General features: G+C 32.1%; 3 protein-coding genes across 3 annotated transcripts; 1 reads left to right on the forward strand and 2 right to left on the reverse strand.

Moving 5' to 3' along the window:
• The first annotated feature begins 161 nt into the window (after positions 1 to 161).
• On the forward strand, positions 162 to 9,773 carry LOC145332328 (uncharacterized). Its single transcript, XM_080177323.1, has 10 exons — positions 162 to 400; positions 1,384 to 1,482; positions 1,770 to 1,813; positions 2,226 to 2,293; positions 2,873 to 2,968; positions 6,211 to 6,259; positions 6,497 to 6,605; positions 6,896 to 6,958; positions 8,612 to 8,660; positions 9,257 to 9,773. Exons 1-10 carry the CDS (start codon positions 270 to 272, stop codon positions 9,383 to 9,385), a joined length of 837 nt encoding a protein of 278 aa, XP_080033449.1. The 5' UTR covers positions 162 to 269; the 3' UTR covers positions 9,386 to 9,773.
• A 2,165-nt stretch (positions 9,774 to 11,938) lies between these two features.
• Positions 11,939 to 18,135, reverse strand: LOC145332431 (uncharacterized). The gene is made up of 5 exons (XM_080177426.1): positions 18,037 to 18,135; positions 17,155 to 17,273; positions 16,256 to 16,372; positions 13,273 to 13,371; positions 11,939 to 12,389 (listed from the first exon to the last, which is right to left on the reverse strand). The coding sequence occupies exons 1-5, from the start codon at positions 18,058 to 18,060 to the stop codon at positions 12,266 to 12,268; spliced, it is 483 nt and encodes a 160-aa protein (XP_080033552.1). The 5' UTR covers positions 18,061 to 18,135; the 3' UTR covers positions 11,939 to 12,265.
• Positions 18,136 to 20,719: 2,584 nt separating this feature from the next.
• LOC145332212 (uncharacterized) lies at positions 20,720 to 24,044 on the reverse strand. Its single transcript, XM_080177169.1, has 4 exons — positions 23,921 to 24,044; positions 23,168 to 23,418; positions 22,292 to 22,400; positions 20,720 to 21,312 (listed from the first exon to the last, which is right to left on the reverse strand). Exons 1-4 carry the CDS (start codon positions 23,942 to 23,944, stop codon positions 21,235 to 21,237), a joined length of 462 nt encoding a protein of 153 aa, XP_080033295.1. The 5' UTR covers positions 23,945 to 24,044; the 3' UTR covers positions 20,720 to 21,234.
• Positions 24,045 to 25,527: the final 1,483 nt, after the last annotated feature.

Here is a 25,527-nt window from a genome sequence, read left to right on the forward strand (position 1 = left end):
TTTTAAAATCTTACTAAGCCTTTGAACAAGTTAGTTTACCAATGGTTATTTAGGGTTATTTTTTTTAGAGGCAACCCTCCCCCAAACAAATCTTCTCTACATTTATAAGAATCTTCACTGTAAAGGAGAACTATAGCCGTTCAGCAGTTCACAAGATCCTTTGCTACAGACAATAAAATGCTTACTACTTTTGTATAATAGGATAGAATGCAAGCTTTAATTGTAATATAATGAAAAATGGTCTTAAAAATTACAAGACTTAAAATTGAATGAAAATTATGACCAGGGATTGCAAGCAGGAATTAACAATGTGGAATATTTTAGCATTAGCTTCCGACAATATTGCATTTTCAATTAGAACAATGTCGACTAAAGATAACTATATGCTTGAAGAAATAAGGTAATTTTTTAGTAGCTATGCTACTTTTTAAAGGATTGTGTCTGTTCTTGTGTCTGTCAGTAATAACACCCTTTGCTAATTTTAAAATCCAACTAAATCTAATTTTTGAGAAAATTAGATTTGAAAATTTTAAATTCAATTTTCATCCCCTAGGAGTTACGGAACAATCATGACAATAAAAGAAAATATTCATACTTTTCAATTCTTTACAACTTTGCTTTTATGAAGTCTTTCATAAACCACTCTATATAAGATTTATTTAAGGCTGAATTTCCGTGACCTTGGCAAAGCAACTGATAAAAATGACCATTGATTAACTCCCTTCAGGAGTGGTTTTATGAAGAACTTTATAATGCAAACTTGTTCAAAATTTTAAATCAATAATCTTTGCTTTTCTTGTCATGATTGTTCGGTAAATCCTAGGGGATGAAAATTGAACCTAAAATTTTCAAATCTAATTTTCTCAAAAATTAGTTTTAGTTGGATTTTAAAATTAGCAAAGAGTGTTATTAGACCTACTTACTGATACGATTGCAAAGTCATTTTTGCCTAACACTAAAATAAACATTTTTCATCTGGCCACGCAACAGTGGGTAGGTAGGATGGCCCAATTTTTATTAGAAGGGCAGATAATTTACTCTTCAGTTTGGCTTCAAAACTGATTAATATTCGCTTGATAAGAACCAGTTCTCAGCCATACTGAAAAGATATGCTAACAAAACTGTTCTTAATCTTATAATTTTCATTTAATATTCTCGGAAAGCTGTTTACATATAATACGATGGTATGAATAACTATTCCTTCACTTTCCCATCACTGCACTTTGTCCCCTTACCTCCCCAGTCCCTTTATTTATTATTATTCCCTCCCCCAACTTCTTTGGTCCAGCCATTTCGGAGATTCATATTACTCATATTCTCACAACTTACTATTTTTAATATGGAATAGTATATAAAAATACTGATTTATATTTCACCTTTTAGATATAAATATGTGTGGAGATTTGTGATGTTTACCTTTATCTTGACTGGATACTTTGCTGTGGAAACTTATAATGCTGAACTTACTACCTCATTAACTAAGTAATGTTATATTTTTATTTTTGTCTTTGATTTTAATTATTTAAGTAAATCCTTAAGTAGTAACCTTTTTTTGTCTGTAGCGAAGGATCTCGGTAACCGCTGTACCGATATAGTTCTCCTCTACAGTGAAGCTTATGATAGTTCCTGAGATGGTTTTGGGCCATTTTATTTTTATAAAAAAGTTTGGGTGTGGTTTTAAGCTATTTTTCTGCCCCTAGAATATAGAGCTCCTAGATGCTAGGGACGCAGCCGCTAGTATCCTATATAATTATACTCTTTTTCAATAGGAAAGAAGTTAAAATGCCAATTCAAAGACTTGAAGACATTTTGGGTAAATAATAATTTTTAGTAATTATTTGATAAGGTTAAGACTTACTTTATTAGTTTAGCTTGTGATTACCTAGTAAAGTTCCTTATTAGAAAGCTAGGGTTTTAAAAAAGGGATGTAAGCAAAGAAAAATAGCCTAATACCATCCTAAGACTTAAATCTTAAAAAGAGATAGCCTTAAACTATTTAGAGACCTATTTGAAGCTTCCCTAAATTTAAGAAATTGATAAACTCAGTGGTTAAAGGTTTATTCCACACCTTAAACTATAAATTTATTAGATTGTCCATCACAGACATACTAGAAGACAAAGGTTTTGTTTCAGTCACAAATGATTCAAACCCAATTCTGTGACTGTCTAAAGCTTTCAATTATGTCTCAATAAATATTAATGCTTTGGATTTATTTTCATTGAAGATAACGATATGAAGCTATCTCTACCAAAAGGAACATTCTATGTGACTCAGTTTGAGTTTGCTGAGGATGTAAGTATTCATCTAAAGGAATCCTGTAAGAAATACATTATTTTAATTGCAGAAAGTTTGACACAAGTAGACCCAATACCTTATTTTTTTTTGATGTAATAGAAACCTTTCAAAATTTCTATCGACCTAATATTCATTTTAAAATGCATACAACTTTTTTGTTATTAAAGCTGAAGGCTTCAAATCTGGGGTATTGGGTCTACATGTGGTGGTTTTCCAGCATTTAGATCGTTGTTTTTCTTGCAGGCTTTCTTTAATAGACTTTATTATAAAAGGCATAACACAAGCTCATTGTCAGGAATGCTGTAAGTTCAAATATTGGCCAAACACCGTGTCATAACTAAAGATAGAAAATAGATCCTGCTGCTGATATGTCAGGTGCATTACATTAATAATTAGAGTTTGGAAAATGTCTTGGCACAAAACAGGCACAAATAGTTACCCTGCAGTTAGGATTTCCAAATGCCCTGCAATCAAAGGGTTGGTAGGTTAAAGAGTGTTTATGGGCTCATTTTCACTATGATTGGTCAATCATCCTTGCTTAATTTTTCAATGACTAACTAAAATTTATATATTCAGGGAGACTGGTATAAAAATATTTACAGAGACAAAGTTCAGGGACAAAAGTATGGAGTTGTTCAACAAACTGAAGAATTAGTTGTTGAAGCTTTGAAGGCTAGATATTTATTTTACACAAATGTTTGAGGATAACAAAATGAAAATAAAATGATTCATTCTCTACAGCCCAAAAGACAAACACTTTTAATCTTTTTTTTATAAATCTATCTCAACCAATGAAATCTTTAATCTTGTAAGTATGACTAAATCTACAGATTTTACTTACGGTTTAGAACCGGTTTATTTCCGATGGAATTTTAAGCCATGGTATAAATCAGCGTTTCGGAGCCGTTTATTTTGGTGCGGCTCCGGCTCCAGCTCCAACTTGACATATTTTTTCCCCATAAAAAAATATTTTTTATTTTTGACTTTTGAAGGTTTTAAAAGTTCAATTTTTGATAAAAATGGACTTTAAAAACTTAAAAAGGGCATTTGCACAAGACAAAACAGAGTTACCTAATTATAATTTATAAAAAATCTCTTTATTTATCTAGTCTGAAGCCGTTTTTTAACGAAAATTACGGCTCCGGCTCCAGCAAAATATGAACACTGGTATAAATCTGGTATAAATATAATTAAATCCAGCCATTGTCTATGTGTAAGACACTGGTGTCCTGAATAGGAAACAGGTTTTTTTTGAGTTACGTATGACAAGACCTATATTTCTATGACCGGGCGTGTATGATGGTTCAGCACATAACTTTCATTAAATCACAGCTGATCATTTTTGTGGATTTTTTTGAAAATTACTTTTTTACCCATATTATCATAGTTTTTCCCCCAAAAAATCACAATATTCTCACATTTCCATCTTAGTTATTATATTTTCATGCAAAAAAGTATAGTAGATGACAGCTATAACAAGATCAATTACCTCAATTGACTATTCTAAGATTTGTAGGTAAAACATAGATACTGGATGTGATACAAGGTTCCTCTGAGGTTCCACCAAAAAAGTTTAAACAAATCAGAATCAGCAATGATTTTATACAATGTTTTCATTGTAGTATTGACAAGTAAATCACTTCTAGACACCAAGCATATGAAGGACTGGTAAAATAACCAGGGAAACTTGACAATTAGGGTTCCAGCTACTGCCCTGTCTCACTTCTTTATCCTGCCTGCATGATTTGTCCCTACCTGAATGATGCTGTTAAACTTGCAGAACAACATTATGGCTTTCACACAGGCAGGTTCACCACCACTGCCTTACAGAGTATTAAAACCTTAATCAACAACAGCCTAAACAATAAGAAACCAGTTATCAGAACAGTGGCAGTTGCCATTTATCTTTCTAAGGCTTTTGACACTGTAAACAATGAGGTTCTACTGCATAATATTAATGCACTAGACTTGAATGAGTACATGTAACGTTTTATGTGAATACCTTAGAGGTAGACAACAATTTGTTGTTATCAGAGGATCTAAATATGCATACAAATTTGCCAAACAGGCTGACCTACAAGGAGGGGTCTTATACCATATACTATTCGAACTGTAAATTTCATAAATGCCAACACCACACTCTAATTACATCTAGTTTCCTCTGTTGACAACTCCAACAGCATAGGTCCTCTTATTTATCCTTATGTCAAGGTCATAAAAGCTTACTTAGCAGTTCTTAATGATTGGTTAAAAAGCCAGAACCCATTTTTTTCTCCAGCCAAATCACCTACAATAGTCTTTACCACCTTTTTGAATGAAGCAGGCACTGTAGTATTTGTTGAAACAGTACCATAAGTCAGACATCCTAAGTTCTTAGCTGTTACATGTGACAATCTTTTCTATATTGACCATCTTGTTAAGGAGCCTAGAAACAAACTAAACCCTTAAAACTAAATGCTTCAAGCTCTCTCCACCAGAGGGAAAGAAAAGTAAGCCATAGAAAATACATAAAAAGCAATTTCCCAGTTCCTGATATTCTACTGCAGTTCCATATTTAGTAATGCCAGCTGGGACAGCCTACTGTTTGCTGGAAAAGCTGCTCTGAGAACAGCCATCTACAGTCACGCCACGAACCAGGAAGCATTCATTACCAGCAATATTTTCCTATGAACTGCAGTAGATCCAAACTTATTACCCAGAACAGCTAAAACCACCCAGTCCAAATACTTTCAGGTTACAATGTTTACCTGAATACCACAACCCATCAAAACCTTTAAAATCAGCAACAATACTGAACTGACTGTTTCCCATAATGATGAGCAGGAACAAACAATAACACAGGAACTATTTAGACATCAAGTCAGCAAGGAACCAATATTGAGCAAGATAACTTGTCAATATTACAAGGAAAACTTTATACAGAATCTTTGCTGATTCTGAAGCATTATAGTTTAAACTTCATTGGTGGAACCTCACAGGGACATCTTATTACAGCCAGTAACTATGCTATAACAATTCATGAGGCATGCATGAGGGACTTAAAAAGTGAGTATTTTTTTGTGTTGACTACCAAAACAAACTTAAGTTTTGTTTAGCTGTTTAGACATTAATTCAAATAACAACTTCAAATAACTTTTACCCAACTTCTATACTACAAATCTTAGATTAGTTAATTGATTCTGAAAGATCTTTGGTTTAGCTGTCATCTATTATACTTTTCTTTGAATAAATTTAGATTAACTAAGCAGTAAATTTGAGAACATTGTGATTTTTGGGGGGAAAACTATGAAATCTGGGTAAAAAAGTAATTTTCAAAAAAATCCACAAAAATGATCAGCTGTGATTTAATGAAAGTTATGTGCTGAACCGTCATACACGCCCGGTCATAGAAATATAGGTCTTGTCATACGTAACTCAAAAAAAACCTGTTTCCTATCCAGGACACCAGTGAAGAGCTTTGGTTTCAAACACTTTACATTTTAAGCTTTTGAAATAAACTAGAGTAGGGTGAGGTCTTTTGTAATAATTGTAAATTGGCAGTTTCCAAAAATATAGATATTAAATTACATATCATGCCCTGTATTTTTCATGGATATAAAGGTATATTGAGACAACGGTTAATAAAATGTAATAATTATCCTTAGTGGTTAAAACGTTTAGACACTAAACTTAATGAACAAACAAATCAAAATTAAATAAAAGTCCACAAAGTTGTTAAGCCAAAGAATAACAAAATGTTATTGCAAAACTTTGGGGACTAATGTAATAAACCGCCCAATGGCCTCTCCCTCCCTGGTATTTTTTTTCTGTCCTTCTGTCCGTGAATTTATGCTTGTCTTATAATTTATTATATCATTTAGAAACTTAACATAAACTTTGAGATTTTTATTTATAACTCTTTAAAATGATTTTAGGACAATTATGTTGTGCTTACATCTGGAGAAGTTGCTTTTCTGTATAAAAGTAAGCATTTGCATTGATAATTAAGAAAGGGAAGAGAACACTTACAGATATGCTAATAAACTCAAAAAAATTATTTATTAATCAAACTATCATTGTTTGTGTTTAACCCATAATCTACTTTATAATAATAAACTTTCTAAAAGAATGTTAAATAACAATTCACGATTAGAAAATTCTTTCATTAAGTAAAATTGATATTAATAACACTTTTAAAATTTTTGAAAGACTTATTTTTAGACAACCACCCCTGCCTGGTAGAGATAGTTCCTAAGGACCCAATCCTGGAGACTGTTAATCAAATTGGAATGTATATTCAGAAAGGGTCGCCTTTGACACAAATGTTTAGGTAACTTTTAACTCAATATTTTCTACTAATGGCTATGCCCTAAGCTCTATATTCAAAAGGGAAAAATAGCTTTAAACCATACCAAGACTTGAAAATTAAAATAGAATAGCCTAAACAAATTAAAACTTATAATTTTGGTCATAACATTGTTCCTAATCTTCTTAGAAATCTAAAAATCAAGTGAATAGAAAATTATACACCAAAATAAGATCTTGTTGTATATCCCGTCTACTATAGGCAATTCTGATGGATGTACAGATCTGACAATAAATGTAATCTTGTGTGTTTAGGAACCAAATTGGAACCCTTCATGAGAGTGGTGTAATCAATGTAATCACAAAAGACAGTGGGAGGTATTTTTAAAAGCGAAGCTTTTCTATAATAAGGGTCGGTCCGTCCGTCTAAAGGGATAGCTTTTTTCGTTAATTTAGGCATATTAGAATTGTCCTATCGATTTCAAATTTTGCATGGTGATTCCTTTAGTAGTTAGGTACGAATGAGAAAGCGTAGCAACTCTATAATCATTACCAAAATTTCCGTACGTCCATTTTACTTTTTTAACAACAAATTTTTATGTGATCTAATCATCCAATTGATTTGATTTTTGGTATATTGATTCCTGGGACAACAAAGTATAATGTTATAAGCGAAGCAACTCTATAATCAAGTCATAAATATGTAAGTATGTCCATAAACATTATCCTGTCATGTATAAAGCAGTTTTTCAACAAGTTTACTTACAATTTTGCTTCGACTCTTATACATTTATATTCTGATTATTCAGTTCTGACACTATATAAGTGTTCATGTCCGTTTGTCCTACCGTTTCAGTGCTTCGCTTTTATGGATGTTGTCATCCTTGTTTATCTATTTAATCATTAAAAAGATAAACGTTAATGTTTGATTTTTATACTGTAATTCATAAGCGAAGTAAGTGAATTTTTTTCCAGCATGATATCCTTGAATAAAATATATGAATATATTTGATTGGTTAGTATACGTGTTAAGGATATGACAGTTTTCCTCATTTTAGTCATTCTTTACACTTTTTGGATCAACTGCAGTTCACAGTATAATATTCCTGATAAGCAATATTTCCAAAAATCTATGAATTTTAAAGGCTGCTAGCTGCCAAACGGCTGAACCTACAGATCAGGCCCGCACACTGTTTTAGGTGGCATAAGAAGGCCTACAAATAATCTGGAATAGCCATAAATCAATAATGCATAATTATCTCGCAGTGCAGAGAAATGCGCGAAAAAAACCTATTTTACGCGTTTTTTCTTCAGTGAAGCTTTACCTGTGTATCATTGGATCTTGGCTATTCCAGATTATCTGTAGGCCTTTTTATGTCGCCTAAAATGGTGTGCGAATATGACCCGTACGTTTAGCCGTTTGGCAGCTAGCAGCCTTTAAAATGCATAGATTTTTGGAAATATTCGTTACCAGGAATATTTTACCGTGAACTGCAGTTGGTCCCACTTTTTTTTATAGAGGATAATCTTTTATTCACTTTATCTGTCCTTCAGTCAGTCAGTTTCTACCGCTATGGAGATTTATGTGGTTTTATCGACTGCTTTTGAAGATAGACATCTGAAATTTTCAGTGAAGATTCTTGTGACATAAGAGCATCTAGTCTATATGTTGTTTTGTTCGTCTGTCTGTCGGTCAGGCTTCAAGAGACTTTTGCATATTATCTGTGTTTCTTTTCTTTGTTATGACAATATAACATCTCTTCTATCACTCTCTTTGTCAGTTTGTCAGTGCTTTGCTACCTTTAGAAGATTTCATCCTCGTTTTATTTATAACACAAAATGAAACCAAAACAAAGTATTCCAAATATTTGGAATGGCTGGAAAGTGTCATGTGTGAGGTCATAAAAATAAGTCTTAACAGGAGGGATGAAAGGAGAAGAGGGAAAGAAAATCCCTCAAAATGAGATGAATAATAGACGTATTTTTCATGACGTCAGACATGACACTTTCAGGCGGTTCAATTATTTTTAGTACACTGATGAAAGAATGTCAGGGACAAAGCCTTGTTCTCGGCCTGGGGGTAAGTTGAGTGCAGGGGTTAGGGATGTTTTCCCTAAAAATTTTCTTTGCCTGCGGGACATTCAGTAAACGTTCCTTTGATTTAAATATGTTTAATTGTAACAGATTTTAGGTGCCTGATGAGCACTTAACCTCTCCCCCTTTATTATCTAAATATTTTTTTTGTAAATAAGGGCCAGGTAGTTTTAATTTTTGATTGTTCATAACTCTAGGGAAGGTTAGGTTAGGTTATACCGAGTACTGGGTAGTCTAGCAGTGTCAGGGCTTCTCAAGTACAGACCAAACAGCATAAGGGCCCCCACAGGAAAAAACATAACCATCCCCTTTATTTTCAAATTAAGGGGGAGGGGATATCAGTGCTCAACAGGCACTTTAAGGGAAAGTACGATAAAGTTGAATAACAAAAGAAGACTTTTTTAGACAAATAAGTAGATAAATGGACAAAATTTTCCCTTCTGTCGCCAAAAATTGTTAGTAAAAAAGTTAGGCACTAAAAGTTTTTACGCCGACTTATGAGAACTCATGTTTATAAAACTTTGGGAACCAAAAAATTTAACAGGCCCCTCCTTCCCCTGTTCTTATATTCTTTATTTTCAGAGCTGCATATTTCTGTTTGTGTGCATCGCTGCAGGAATCGCCCTATCCGTCTTAACCCTCATAATTGAAATTATCGCAGACAAATTGGGCATTTTTAATCTAAATATATTCTATTTTTACACTGAATAATTAATAAGAATTCCAAATCAAAAGAAAATTAAGCGTCAATAAAACTAATCAAAATTGTCAATTTTCAAATTGAATTGATATAATTACTTTTGTATTGTTTAACCTGTATATATTTTTCATGTACTAAAAATGCAGAGCTCGGCAGCCGCGCGTTAGTTGCCTGAAAGCTTTAGGAAAATAAACCTTCCTAAAATTCAGCTAGCAGTCTAAACCTGGCAATCCCTCTTTTCCAAAAAAAAAATTTGAAGCATCCAAACGGGTTTTAATTTGAGACTAAGTCGCGGCTGATGCACGGCTGTCGAGCCTTGTAATAATGTATTGGTTTGTATTAAACCTCTTATTCTATTATCTTAGATTTGTGATAATCAATAAAATTTTTAATTATAAATATACATGCATGCCTCCGTAAATACCTTGGAAAACACAAAAAAATGTAGAATGGAAACACAGACGAGGAGATCAAAAAGCATTTATTCAGGGGTTGCTATTCGCCCAATTAAATCCATTTGAAATTGCCTAAAATCAAATATTTTGTCGGCGTAGAGTTGGCATAAAACGTAGGGGTTGTGGGTAAATTTTAGAATTGTTTGTCAGAATCACATTTTCTTTTCCCTGCACATATTAAAATCAAGAATAAAAATGTATTACAGAAAACAATCACGGAACCTTACTCACATATCTTTAATATTTGTATTTTGTAGCACGCCAGTCAGACTGTCGGACAAAGTAAATTGCATACCAGATGCTCATTTGCATAGAGAATCTTCACAAAAAAATCTGAGTAAAAGTAATAGTAGGGAATGAGTAGTAAAAAGTAAAGTAGTAAAAAGATAGAGCTTTTACTATATAGAGTATCTAATTTTTAAAGCAACATTGGTATGTTTTTAGTGCATTTCTATGAATAAAATAAATTAATTCTACTGATACGATAGATACTAGTAGCTTCGCTCCTATTCCCCCCATTTGTTTGTTTTGAAAAAAAAATTAAGAGAGGGAATGGGTGCTAAGGGCCTAGGTGTTTCATTCTTTTCAATTACATATTATTTTTTTGAAAATAAACTAATTTTTAATGAAATAGCTAAATACCTGAGGTGGATTCTTTCAAAAAAAATAGTATCGCTGGCGAGGCAAAATTGTTTCTGGGAAAAAATTCTCCAAAATCACATAAAAATCTACAAAAATGAAGTCTGTAAATTCTTAAACGGCATTTGAAAAAAAATAATTTCAATGAAGGAAATTTGATTTAATCATTTGTTTCTAACGAGTATCTACTCTATTTTTAGTTCGGTTTGTCAGTAAATTTAGATTTTCTCAATATGTCCTTAGTGGTTGATTATATATGTTTTTCGTTATTTTGAATATTTTCATCCTTGTTTATTCAAATAAAATATTTCCCAGAGAGAGAGAGAGAGAGGGGACAATGGGCTGTTTATTACACTAGTCCCCAAAGTTTTATGATAACGTTTTCTTGTTTGTTGGCCTAACAACTTTGGAGACTATAGTGAATTTTGATTGGTTGATTCATTATGTTGAGTGTTCAAACGTTTCAACCAATAATTTTAATCTACTTTAGAAGTAATTTTTGTATCATAATTGAGGAAGTACATAAATTTATCGGCCATTGTCCTATCCCTTTAGATCCCTACAGAAATCAAAATATTTTTATATGAAATAATCTAAACGTCGTCTTCCTTCGAATGTATTTTAAATATTTGGAAAAAAAACAAATAAGAAAAAACAAGGATGAAAACATATATAAGTAGCGAAGCTCAACAATTTATAATAAATATCAGGAAAATATTAACTAAAGAGCAGTAAAATAAAAATAAGCATTAAATTTGATAATCACGAAACCTTTAAAATCATAAAAACGTAAAAAAATTTTATATTGTAAACTTATTTAATCCTTGAAAATTTCTATCTTACATATGAGTCAAGTAAATCATAAAACTTGAAAATCTAGGAATCGATCTAGCACCTCCACCCATAAGCAAATCTTAATTAAACTTGATGGAAATATGTAGAATGTTAACATATTTAGATCCACGATAATTTAAACCGTCATTCCTTAATAGGAATCGAGAAAATCATGGAAACCTAAAAGTTTAGGCATCTATCTAGCACCCCAAATGATGATATGATGAATAAGAATTTGTTTAATCCCTAAAAAATTCTGCTGTTTATCCTGAATAGGAGCCTTGAAAATCACGTTTCCCCATATCGTTACGGACGGACGGACTGACTGACGGATAGACAAAGTTAATCATAGAGTAGCCTCGCTACTAATGATATCTTTAAATGTTTACTCCATAAAATACAAAAAAAAATTAAATAAAATAAACAAAATAAAGATGCCTATTATACAAAGAGAATTTAAAAATAAATTTTGTTGTTTTAATCACACATAGGTCTCACCTATAAAATCTCTGAAAATATTATCAAAAAAATTTATTCATCCTACACATCACTTTTTTTTACGGCATGTTCTTATGGACGGATGTACAGACATATTATAGTTATATTATAGCTGCGCTTCTCATAAAAACAAGAAAATTAAAGTCTTTAAATATATTTATTCTCTAAATACATAAATAAAACATTTTATTAATTAATTAAATCACAATGTTGTTGAATTTAATGCTAAAATTCAAAATGTAAAAACAAGGTACATAGTATTAATCTTAATAACAGTCTTTGTTAAACCCACCTTTTTATTGCCTTTTTAGGTCATGTTTTTTAGTTAATGATAAAAATAGCCCCGCAGGGGCTATTCTAGGGTCAGATTTAAATGAAAAAATAAGGGGATGGGTTTTGCTTATTTTGGACTCTAAAATTTATGTTGGACAATTTTAATTTTAAAGCAGAATATCACATAAATTTTTAACGTCCAAACAAAAGAGGGGCGAATAAAAGTCCCTTGAGTAGACCAAGACCAGCGAGACCAGCAACGGCTGCGCCTACACCATCACCACCACCACCAGAACTTTGACGATTAGCAGCAGCACTAAAAAATAAACAGCATTAGTATTACCTTCAGGCCAACATATTTATTTATGGACTAGCGGGTACGTCCCTAGAGTCCTCTAGTAGCACTTGTTTTTTTATTTAATATATCTAATTAGATAAATAATTGGTTTATGTTTCGTTCAAGTCTCTTATTTGGGAGGGATAATTTTTTTCTAGGGGCGATTTCTCTTGGAGGGTGGTGGTACCCTCCCCCAAAATAGGTAAAAACCTTCCCTGGACCTATGAGAAGCTAACCTGTTAAGGAGAACCCGATCGGTTCAGAGGTTAGTGAGATCCTTCAGTACAAACACACAGACATCCTGTTACTGTAGTATTAGGATTACTGCATAAAGACAACAGACAAAAAAAACATCTGCAAGGAACAAACAGACACACACCAAATGCTTTCATTTAGAAATTGTAATTTACTTGGCTGTTACTTTAGATAGACATTCGTTGATTAATTCTTGTAAATTTTAGAATAGTTATTTCTCACATCGCATTATAAACAGCTTTCCTCGAATATAAAATGTACAATTATAATATTGAAACCAGTTATTTTAGCCTGAGATGCCAAAAGGAATGGGCTAAAAAAATGGTTTTAATCTTATTGTACATTTATATATTTTAGAAAACTTGATTTTATACAATGCTAAACATATTCTTTTTTTTGTATGGAAGAGAACCAGTTCTAATCCACCAGGTATTAATTGATTTCAAATTAATACGTGAAAAAATATGGGTTGAGTTAGACCTCAAAAACCCCACTTCAAATACCCAGTAATAGAATTAAACCTTTAAAATGAGGCGGGAAATTTTAAATTCTCTATTACTGGGCCGTTGCAGTCCGAGGTATTTGATATCCCACTCAATAATATTACCTTTTCACTTTTCTGATGTAGTTTTTATACTCCTTGGAGTACACACATTTTGTTTTTCCATTTTTTTTATCAATGTAACAACATTTTCCACAGTTACTCCTAAAATAAAACAACTTTAGATAATTAATATAATACCAATATGGTTCTCCTTTGCAAGTGATGCTTTTTAGTCTCTCTCCCTATTTAGTTTAGCCTTTAAAACAGTTTTCGCATGTGGAAAAAATAAATCACTACAATATTTTTTTTCCCCTCCTCTTTGATACTAGAGTGGTCTAAGGGCGTAACAGCTAGTTCTTATGCTTAAGTAACAGGCAGTGGCGTGCGAACCGAAGGGGGCATTTGGGGCAATCACCCCCCCCTCCTAGCAACCAAAACGCCCCCCCCCCCCCTAAAAGTTGAAAAATGCCCCATTTGCCCCCCCCCCTGGTCAACAAAAATGCCCCTTTTTGCCCCCTACCCTACAAAAAGCAAAACTATCCCAGTTTCCATAAATAAGATCAAGAAATACTCAAAAAAAAAAATTTGGCGCCAAACAACCGTTACTATTCATTTAACCTTACCAAATTTTTTAATTAGCGTAGAAATTAGGTTATAATCTTTTTTCACTGAACATAACAAACCTGGTAATAGGAAGTATTTTATTTTGTATAATATAAACTTTTTACTAAAGAAATTTTGTACATCTCCTATGATGATACACAAAATTACCCCTTATATAGATTACAATTAGTGGATGAAATGTATGGAAACTCGACTTAATTAACCAACCAATCAAAATTCCATTAAAGTCCCCAAAGTTGTTGAGCCAACAAATAATAAAATTTTATATGAAATATTGGGGACTAGTGTAATAAATAGCCCAAAAACCCCTCCCTCCCTCCATATTTGAAGAAAAAAATATGCGCTTCGCGCCCTTCCAAATGGTTTCTGCTTTTTAACACATTGTATATTTTGTTTTTATTTCTATAAAAATATTTGTAAACATTAAATATTTAATCAAAAAGTTATTTTATATAAAAAAGAAACAGATATTTATCTAAGCCTTGTCTAAATGAATAACTATATATGATGTCATATTATTTTCAGGATAAGTTTATCATTTTTTTTGTGTACATACCCTTACAAAAAGACATGTTTTTTTACGGCAATTTTCATTAAAACCCTTAAAACTAACTACACTCTATATTCCTAACTTGATAAAATAGGCCACTCTTGTTGTCCTGATTTGATTTAGTTCAAAGGGAGAGTAAATATTTTTAGGTGCGCTTCACGCACCACCCTTACTTGGAAACACCACTTAATGAAAAATTAACAGAGTTTTAAAGTGCCATTTAAAGAGGGTAGAATATGTTGATATAACTTTTTAGCTTCTCTATAATTCACTATGGCTGTCAGTACGTAATGCTAAGGGGGAAATGTAACTTTTTCAACTGCAATTAAAGATAGAAGGCTAAAACTTATCATTATGGAGTATAATTAACTATTAAAAATTCATGGAGGTCGGACTGCTTTTAAGGACGTTTTTGGCTATTTTTGTATCTTTTAAATTTTGGGTATAGTCCCTTTTGTGACATTGCCTCTTAAGGTGCATTTCGTTGTATTTTCACAGTAGCTTTTCCCCTATTTATAGCTCCTGCGGGGCCAATTGCCTAACCCTGCGGGGAAATCACCTGACCTAACTTGACCTTAATAAATTATTAAAAGCTACTATGAAAATACGATGAAATGCCCCTTAAGAGGCGTTGCCACAAAAGAGACTATACCCCAAAGTTTTCCATATTTCTAAGAGATTTTTTATCTGTAGATGAAAGGACGAGTAATTTTTTTTATTTTTTACATAGTTCTTTATATCTTTGGTTTTTATGGTAAGATAAATTTTTTTGTGGATTATAATATTTTAAAAAAATAAAATTTCTTGCTGTTTCAAGCATCCAGTATGTAATTTACTTTGACTGTCATCACACAACATACAGGAAAAAGGATATTTTTTCTACCTAAAATATATATTTATTTCAACAGATACTCTTTAAATCTATTTAAATCTGTATTCTTATTAATGATTTTTTGTGCTTTGCTACTTAAAGATGTTGTCATCCTTGTTGTCATACAATAAAGAAATATTTAAAATCAGTTTTACATATTAGGTTAATTTTTGGTAAATTATTTCCAAAATGAGTGTTTTTATCTCCCCCCCCCAAATTTTTTTTAATGGGGTTATTCATCCTTCCTGCTGAGATTTTATAACATCCCCTTCCACCCATAAAAAATGTTTTGTGGTGGGGGGTCATTGCAGGGTGGGGAGAAGGGATGGGGGAGAAGAGATGGGGGGGGAGATATGGGGGATATAAATGGGAAATAGGGATGGGGAAGAAGGGATAAGAGTAGAAGGCCCATAATCAAATAATCCCACCCCTTACAACGCCCTTATTTAAAATTAGTATATATAATCAAAATTTTACAAAATCTTCAAAATGACCCCCCCCCTAGACAAAGTGCTTCGCACGCCACTGGTAACAGGATGTTTGTCTGTAACGGTGTCTATCTGTAGTAGCTGAAAAAACTTCAAGATTTAGGTCAAGGGAATGTTTATTATATTTAGCAGTGGTTATCTCAACCCTCATAAAGAGACTAGTCCCTGAAAAAAATGTCCCCCCCCCCCAAAAAAAAAAACTAATTTCAAATGTCGAGGTTCAATTTAGAACCCCCCCCCCCCCCCATGCCCCTAGAGTCTTCTAGCCGCTAGTATATTTAAAGTACATGTAGAACCAACCCAGAAGGAAAGGGGACAATGTACTGTTTATTACACTAGTCCCCAAAGTTTTATAATAACGTTTTCTTGTTTGTTGGCTTTGGCTTACAACTTTTGGGACTTAAGAGAAAACTTATTGGTTGGTTCATTAAGTTTAGTGTTAAATTGTTTCAACCAATAATTTTAAACTACAAAATCATTATTGTCTTGTCCCTTTAGATCCCTGCAACTGACCTGTGTTGAGGAGTACTATGAGCTTGGTAACAGTATGAATCCTTGCCATTATAGTAGTAGGATGTGCAACAGTATTTAGGGCCACCACTTTCTAAACAAAAGTTGAATCTGCTGGCCCTAAATATATAAAAAATTATTGTATTAAAGTAATGCGTTGTCTGTCTGAAGCTTCATATAGGTCCATGGTGAGTCTATCTATAATACTAAAGTAGTAAATATTTATAGTGGGAGGCTACCTCCTTCCTTTCAGAATAAATCATCCCATTGAAAAATCCCCACCCCCCTCTTAAAGGCCTTTAGGAGCCTAGCCGCTATTCACCTATCTATCTATCCATCCAGAGGCGTGCACAAGGGGGGTATATCTACCAATCTACTAGTCAAAGAACGTTTTTAAGACTTTTATGTAGAGGGTGGACATTATATTTATGGAGGGTGGATTCATCCTTCCCGACACTTAAATCTATCTATTTATCTACCTATCTATCTATCCATCTGTCTAACTATCTATCTCCACTTACTCTGCTCTCTTGACAATACTATGGGTATGATCTGCATCATTAACAGGAGTAGCGGGAGTATTGGGAGATGAACCTATCTATCTATCTATATATCTATATATCTATATATCTATCTATCTATCTATCTATCTATCTATCTATCTATCTATCTATCTATCTATCTATCTATCTATCTATCTATCTATCTATCTATCTATCTATCTATCTATCTATCTATCTATCTATCTATCTATCTATCTATCTATCTATCTATCTATCTATCTATCTATCTATCTATCTATCTATCTATCTATCTATCTATCTATCTATCTATCTATCTATCTATCTATCTATCTATCTATCTATCTATCTATCTATCTATCTATCTATCTGTCTACTTACTCTGATCTCTTGACAATACTATGAGCTTGATCTGCATCACTAACGGGAGTAGCGGGAGTAGCGGGTTGTGAACCTGCAGCCACAAGGCTTGCTGTCAGTCCAAGACAAACAAATAATACCTAAAATCAAATAATAATCCGTATATATATAAAGTAACAGGATGTCTGTCTGTGTGTCTGTCACTAGCAAAGCTTTCTGAAGGTAATGTTTATAACTATTTTAACAAGAATGAAATCATCCAAAACGAAATGAAGTCGTAAAACAAATCCCATTTTGTTATAGAAATCAAACGTCTCTTATTGATTACATACTAATGAGACTGAGAAACAATTTAAAAAAATCAGCCGTCTATCGTAATTATACTTAATAAATCATATATATCCTGTACAAATTGGATGTCAGAGCAAATTACCGATAGACCTATTGCATAAATAATGCCTTATCTTTTGCACAAAGTGGTACAATGTCTTTTTGATCGTCTGTATAAAGCTTAAGATATCTGTAACCACTAGACCGACAAGGATGTACAAGGATATAAATACTTATCCTTCAGCGGTTATTGGGGGTTGGGACACCCTAACAACCCCCCCCCCCCTCCAAAAAAGAAAAAAATAGCCGTTAGTCCTATAAAGAAAAGATTCACATAGGTCCCGAGATTATTTTAGGCTTATTTGTCTTTTAATTTAAGTCTAAGGATGTTTTTTTTCTATTATTATGCATTTCCCTATCCCAAGGAATCCAGATCCCCTAGATGCTAGGGGGCCCGGCATCTATTCTCTTTAAAAAGAGAAGAAATCTGTCCACCTGAGGCGTAGCCAATGGACGGACGGATATTTAGAATATCTAGTTTTGGAAAAAAAATCCATAAATTATTATAAATACCATAGTTTTTAGAGATGCTTCCATTTTGAAATCTTTGTAGGAACTGAAATTCAGATTTCGAAAGTTTGATTTTATATCCTTGCATACACACACATACAAATACACCCCCCCCCCCCACACACACACACACACACACTCACACACACACTCACCGCAACCATATGCTTATTAGACAAACCATTGACGTCATATCCTTATTTCAAATCGTTTTCATTATTTTTGAGTGAATTACCTTTTCTAATTTTCTAGGAGCGAAGCTACTCTATACTTACAAAAAGTACATATGTCTGTTCGTCCGCTCGCAACGGTTATCATAAATTTGTTGGGCATGTTAGAAATTTTAGAAGTATGTTGATTTGTAAATTTTTATCTGAAGCTTCAAATTTCAATCTACTGTTTGAGTTCTACTACTTTATATAGGGACTAGCAGCTTTTCCCCTAGCCTCTAGGGGCTGTGCCCCAAGAGGTTTAATCAAACCAATTTTTCAAATTTTAATTTAAAAGAAAAAATAAAATAAAAAAATTTTTGGGGAGGAGAATTTTTTTTCTGGGGGGGGGGTAGTCAACCCCACTGTTTTAATTTTAGTTTTAAAAAGAAAATTTTAATCATCATTGGGAAAATTTTGCGTCCATTGTCTTATCCCTAAAGATCCTTGAAAATTAGAAAGTATCTTCATATTTAAAATTTCAGTGAATTCCCTTTTTTAATAAAAATTTCTTTGCCTGAAGCTAATTACTCCTTGTCATGCAATTTTTAGTAGCAAAGCTACTCTATAATTCACAATGACCGTCCGTCCGTAATTATTGAATTGGGGGAAACGTGATTTTCTCAGCTCCTATAAAAGGTAGAAGGCTGAAACTTTTTGACAACATTCCCATCATTAAGGAGCACAATTAACTATAAAACATCAATGGCAGTCGGACTTCTTTTTAGCAGGTTTAGGCTATTTTTGTATTTTTCACATTTTTCTCCATATCTTTGGTGCTTATGGTCCGATTTCCAAATTTTTTTTAGTTATAGATATCGAAATTAAATTTCCTGTCATTTAAAGAAAACAACTATGACGGCCAGACTGCCTTTAAGCAGGTTTTAGGCCATTTTTGTATTTTTCAAATTTTTCTCCATACCTTTGGTGCTTATGGTCTGATTTCCAAAATATTTTCAGTTATAGATATCAAAATTAAATTTCATGTCGTTTAACGAAAACAACATGGCAGTTGGACTGCTTTTTAGCAGGTTTCAGGCTATTTTTGTATTTTTTCCTTGTTTTTCCATATCTCTTATGTATATAGTCCGATAAAATTAAATTTCCTGTCGTTTTAAGAAAGATACCATGGCGGTCAGGTTTTTGGCTATTTTTATATGTTTTACATATTTCCCCATATCTTTGGTGTTTTTAGTCCAAATAATTTTTTTCATTGTTATGAGCATCTTTTATGTAATTTACTTTGACTGTCATCATTATACATAGACATTAACATAGAGCTTTTTTTAATACAATACACCTAGATTAGATTAGATTAGATTTATTATTCTTGGGTGTACATACATAGAGAAAAAAACAATAATAAATGAATTAAATGAATATTATATACATTTATATATACAGTCAAATTTTATTGATATGATTAATTTATACAAAAAAATTTCTTCTCAAATGGCAGTTTCCTAAAAAGTAGGAAGTATGCAGTAATGTGTATTCACACATTGTTTTCATACAGGCCATATAGATAAGACAAAAAAACAGAAAAAAAGATAATAACCAATAGATAAAATCATATTGGAGAGGAAAGAATGATAATAGGAAAGATTGATTAGGGCATACAAGTCTCACACCATTATTGCAATATTCGAAATTTAAAAAATTTTCAAGAAATAAATTTGATTAATTTATCAGATTTTAAACGAACACAGTAATAGTGTCTGACTGATTATTACGTAACAAAAAAAAATTAGCCAATGAGAGGCCACTATAAATTTTACCATTGGTTAATAACGGCCTCTCATTGGCTAATTTTTTTTTGTTACGTCATAATCAGTCAGACACTATTACTGTGTTCATTTTAAACAATATTGAAAAGAAATATAAATCTATCTACATTCTTGACATAATGGGTTGTTACACACTAGAGTTAAGCTTGATAAAAAAAGATTCTTTTGTTTTAGATTTTTAACAAATATTTTTCTTGATTGATTGTGGGTTAATAAATCATTATTACAATGGTTATTCCATAATTTTCGAAAATGATACTTAGGAAATCTTTCCATAGATTTAAACTTTCTGGTATGTAATTGATTACGGCGAAGCCATGTACCTTGAAAGGAACTTGTTAGATTATTGTTCATAAAACCATACATAAATAATAATTTTAAATAATTAGCTGATTCAAGTAAAGGAAGAACATTCATTTTTTTAAATAAAGGCATTGTGTGTGAGATTATCATTGTGGCTACATTTTTAGAGATAATAAAATATACCTTTTTAAAATTTAATGTGTATTTTTACATAGAACAAGGACATCTAATTGTTTTTTTTTTCATATTCCTTCTGGTTGTGTCTCAAAAATGGATAATGCACTTTTATTTTTGCTTTAATTCGTGTAAAATGATAACAAAAAACTATTTTTTAGATTTCTAGTATCAGCGGCTACCAACTAGAACCGATTTAAACGTCTGGGATAGGCAAAGAGTATTATGTGTGAATATGACTTGTGACGGACTTGCCCTGAAAATAGCCCAAAAATGGCTTTACAGATGAGCCGCCAGCTTTTAGCCGTTACTTTTCCAACCTCAATTTTGGGAAAATATACCTAACAAGGATTACTAATGCCAAGTTTTATAACAAAATTCGGATTCTATTTGCGATTGATTAGGAGATGGTTGCATTAACCCACCCTTTAACATAAAGGTATATGACAAAAAGTCTAGAGTTTGTATTTTGATAATAGTATGTACTACGGACAGATTAATTCGCTTAAATTGTACATTTGTACAGTTATAGTTAAAAAGAATATACAGAATAAGAAATTAAAAAATAACATTTTCCATAATTTTCTTAAAGTAAATAAAAAAAATCTTTTTTTGCACATATAAGAATAAAGATATATTTCATTGAATTCATAATATTATACAAATTTTCTTAATCCAAATAATCATGAAACCCCGAATATTTATCAAGCACTTTTCTCATGTAGTTTTTATGCTCTGTAATGTAGTAACATCTGGTTTCTCCATAGACTCCATCTTTTGTATAACAACATCTTCCACAATTTAACCTAAAATAGGGACAATTTAGACAATAAAGATAACACAATTATGGTTTTCTTTTCCAGTGATAATATTTTTACACTATCCCTCTCCTCAATTACTACTAGAGAGGTCTTGGGGTGTAGCCGCTAGTAACAATATTTAAGTAACAGGATGTTTGTCTCTGTGTGTGTCTTTCTGTCTGTAGCTAAATATATGCACCGATAAGAATCTACTTTTCAGTGCAGCTTCCAAATGGTGAGGTTCCAATTAGACCCCTTCTTCCTCTAGTGCCCGTATAGTTTTTTTTAGGGAATTATCTGCTATAATTATATAAAGTCAAGGTTGTAAAACAATTGCTCACTAGTTAAGCTGTCTTAAAGACTTGAAATATTGGAAATATACCAGCAATGAAATTAATTTTAAGCCGTAGTAAGTGGTCAACACATAGTAGAATTGACAACCATTACAACTGCACACCAAATATTATTTAAGATTAATTCGCTTGTTGGTTTTACATTATTTCTGGGAAACAGACCCCATAATGTTGAAGCTCTTTGTAGTGTAGATGTAAAAAGGAAATATATTCAGAAACTATGGCCGAAAAATTCCGAATGACGTCATATTAGAATAATGGACTATTCTAATACGACTTCATTTATAATACTTTGGCCAAAAGTTTTTTTTTATTTTATCCCCTATATTAGTAGGCACTAAAAAGTGCTTCGATAAAGTTATCTCTAAGATTTTAAGTATTTAAGACTGATTTGATCTTTTTTGTAGAAGACAAAATTAATTTGTAATAAAATATGTACTCTCTCGTTTGAGCCAAATTCTCTAAAGGGCTACGTCTTGATCTGTGGTGCTCTTTGAGGTGATTAGATTCATAATTTAATGTTGTTTTTAGATTAAACAAAAACAAAATTTAACAAAAATTGTAGGATTTGTAATGAAAATTGTGAAAAGTTGTTTTTTCTTTTCTTTACACCCTTTATATGCTAAACTGACCTGTTTTTCTGGCTTATTAGAGTAGTATTTGTAGTAATCCTTTCCCTTGTGGTTGTAGGATGTGTAACATCGTTTGTAAGAATAACTGTCAATACACTCATTGTTGTTTCTAAATAAAGAAAATCATTTATAAAAGTAATGGGATTTTTGTATGTCTGTAGCGAATGATCTTGCTAACAGCTGGCTTTCCTTATACAAAGAAACTTAGGGTATAGTCCCTTTTGTGGTAACGCCTTTTAAGGGGTGTTTCATCATATTTTGCCAGTAGCTTTTCTCCCATTTCTAGCCCCTGCGGGAGGCTTTAACTCTGCATGGTTAATTGCCTAATCCTGCGGGGCAATTGCCAAACCCAACTTAACCTAACCTCAAAAGCTACCTTCACTTTACCCACCCATGATAAATCGCCTCTTGAATAATAATTTCCCTTCTCTTGTGGCAAAGCTGCTAGTCACTTACCTATCCATCAAGATGCATGCAGAATGGGGGTGTATCCACCCCCTGTTAATTCACTAGTCAAAGAACTTTTTAAAGACTTTTAAGAATATTGACTATTTAGAGGGTGGATATTTACATTTATGGGTGGTGATTACATCCCACAAGATATTAAAATAACACCCCTCTTGTGGTCTAGATTGCACCCCTTAAGTCTCACTACCCCAAAAACCCACCAAAACCATATTTACACCATTGCATCTATCTACATATCTGTCTATCTATATACCTATCCATTTATCCATATGTCTATCTACATATCTATATAACTATCCATCTTTTTTCTATCCATCCATCTAATTAAATATCTGTCTATCTTTTCAATTGTCTATCTACCTACATATATATATCTACCTATCCATCTGTCTATCTATCAATACTTACTGGTTGTGTCTCTTGACAATACTATGAGCAGAATCAACAGGTGCAGAACCTTCTGGCACCAGGCCTGCGGAAGGTGATCCTTCTCTCTTGACAATACTATGACCAGAATCAACGGGTGCAGAACCTTCTGGCACCAGGCCTGCGGGAGGTGATCCTTCTCTCTTGGCAATACTATGAGCTTGATCTGCAGTAGCGGGAGATGAACCTGCAGCCACACGGCTTGCTGCCAGTCCAAGACAAACAAATAATACCTTAAAGCAATTTATAATCCTTTTATAAAAGTAACAGGATGTCTACCTGTGTGTCTGTCACTAGCACAGCTTTCTAAAGGTCCAGGTAATGTGTATAACTATTTTAACAAGAATGGAATAATCCAAAACGAAACAAAGACGCAAAGCAAATACTAGAAATATAACGTCTTTTACTGTATTACCTACTGACGGGACCGAAAGTCATTTCAAAACTTAGAGTATTGGCTCAGTGATAACAGAAATCTTAAAAATTAATAAGACAAACAGACATCCTGTATAAGGATAAAAATTAGATGTCTCCTAGAGCATTACCAATAGACCTAGTGCATAAATAATGCCTTATCTATTGCAAAAAGTGGTAGGATGTCTGTCTGAAGTTCAAGATCTTTTTAACCACTGGACCGTCAAGGGTGTGGTGCTTCTCAAGGAATATAGATACTTGTCCTATAGATACCCCCCACAAAACTTTTTATAAAAAAAATCCATAAATTATTATAAATACCATAGTCTTTAGAGATGCTTCCATGCATGTTGAAATCTTTCACAGTTATGGAATCTTGACCACAAAGATTTTTTATATCCAATCTTGACAAGTGAGGTACTTTTGGAAAGAGGAATATATATAGAAAACGCCTATGTAAATTTAAAAATCTGCAGAAATCATATTTGCAAGTTATTTGCAAAAATCTGCAATGTTAATTTGCAAAATTAATTTTATGCCTTAAATGACAGATTTAGAAAAAAATCTATTTATGAAATGTGTTTATCTATAAGTTTAGAACATAATTAAAGCAAGTGTAATTAAATTAATTAAAGCATTAGTGTTACTTTGTTCACCTTATATATGAAAAAAGCAGTTTCTCACATTTTATGATAAAAAAAGGTATAGGAACCAAAAAATATGTTTTTTCTTGATGTAAACACAATAATTGGCATTAAATCTATCATCCTAAATGTAAAAATCAGATATAGAATCCTTTTTAGAGTCAATATAGTGCAAAAAGTAACCAAGACATTTTTGCAAAGTATGAAAATCTAAAGAAAATAGTTCTTTTTGATTTTGATATACATATCAGAAAAATGTATAAAAAATTTGTGATCAAAAACTATAAAACATGTTATAAGTTTTTTCAACACTGTCATTGATTAAATTGCACTTTTAGGTTTAAGAATTACCGAAGTAGTGCATAAAAACTCTTTTTAAGAAGTAAATAAACAAAATAAATGCAAAGAAAAACAACTACAAAATGGTCTACTGCATTATAAAAAACGCCTAATTGTTGATTTGAATTTATTTTGTTTAATAACTAAATAAAAAGAGTTTTTATGTGTAACTTTGGTAATGAGTAAACCTAAAAGTGCATTTTTATCAATGATAGGGTTGAAAAAATTATAAATTGTTTTATAATTTTGATCACTAATTTTATATACATTTAACTGATATGTTTATCAAAATCAAAAAGAACTATTTTCTTTAGATTTTCATACTTTGCAAAAATGTCTTGGCTACTTTTTGCACTATATTTGCTTTAAAAAGGATTCTATATCTGATTTTAACATTTAGGATGATAGATTTTATGCCAATTATTGTGTTTACATCAAGAAAAAACATATTTTTTGTTCATATACCTTTTTTTTATCATTAATTGTGAGAAACTGCTTTTTTCATATATAAGGTGAAAAAAGTAACAAAAGAAATTTTTTTGCCTTAAGTATGTTCTAAACTTATAGATAAACACATTTCATAAAAAGATTTTTTTCTAAATAAGTCATTTAAGGCATGAAATTAATTTTGCAAATTAACATTGCAGATTTTTGCAAATAACTTGCAAATATGATTTCTGCAGATTTTTTAATTTACATAGGTGTTTTCTATGTATATTCCTCTTTCCAAAAATACCTCACTTGTCAAGATTGGATATAAAAAATCTTTGTGGTCGAGATTCCATAACTGTTCTTTGTAAGAACTGATTTCTAATCTTGAAAGTTTAACTTTATATCCATGCAAATCCAGGCAAAATATTGACGTCATATCCATAATGGTTTTCATTTTTTTGGGTGAATTACTTTTTTTCATTTTTAGGAGCAAAGTGGTAAACACTGAACTGA

Source organism: Acartia tonsa, chromosome 11 (assembly GCF_053477335.1).
Source record: "Acartia tonsa isolate MP-2025a chromosome 11, ASM5347733v1, whole genome shotgun sequence".
NCBI lineage: Eukaryota > Metazoa > Arthropoda > Copepoda > Calanoida > Acartiidae > Acartia > Acartia tonsa.

Coding starts and splice junctions, on each gene's coding strand:
- LOC145332328 (XM_080177323.1), top strand. CDS start 270: ATGAAAATTATGACCAGGGATTGCAAGCAGGAATTAACAATGTGGAAT. Junction 1,814..2,225: donor AAGACTTGAAGACATTTTGG/GTAAATAATAAT, acceptor TTTTCATTGAAG/ATAACGATATGAAGCTATCT. Junction 8,661..9,256: donor GCCTTGTTCTCGGCCTGGGG/GTAAGTTGAGTG, acceptor CTTTATTTTCAG/AGCTGCATATTTCTGTTTGT.
- LOC145332212 (XM_080177169.1), bottom strand. CDS start 23,944: ATGGAAGCATCTCTAAAGACTATG. Junction 23,419..23,920: donor AAGCATCTCTAAAGACTATG/GTATTTATAATA, acceptor AATTGCTTTAAG/GTATTATTTGTTTGTCTTGG. Junction 22,401..23,167: donor ATTGTCAAGAGACACAACCA/GTAAGTATTGAT, acceptor TTCTTTATTTAG/AAACAACAATGAGTGTATTG.
- LOC145332431 (XM_080177426.1), bottom strand. CDS start 18,060: ATGGAAGCATCTCTAAAAACTATG. Junction 17,274..18,036: donor AAGCATCTCTAAAAACTATG/GTATTTATAATA, acceptor ATTTGATTTTAG/GTATTATTTGTTTGTCTTGG. Junction 16,373..17,154: donor AGTATTGTCAAGAGATCAGA/GTAAGTAGACAG, acceptor TTATATATTTAG/GGCCAGCAGATTCAACTTTT.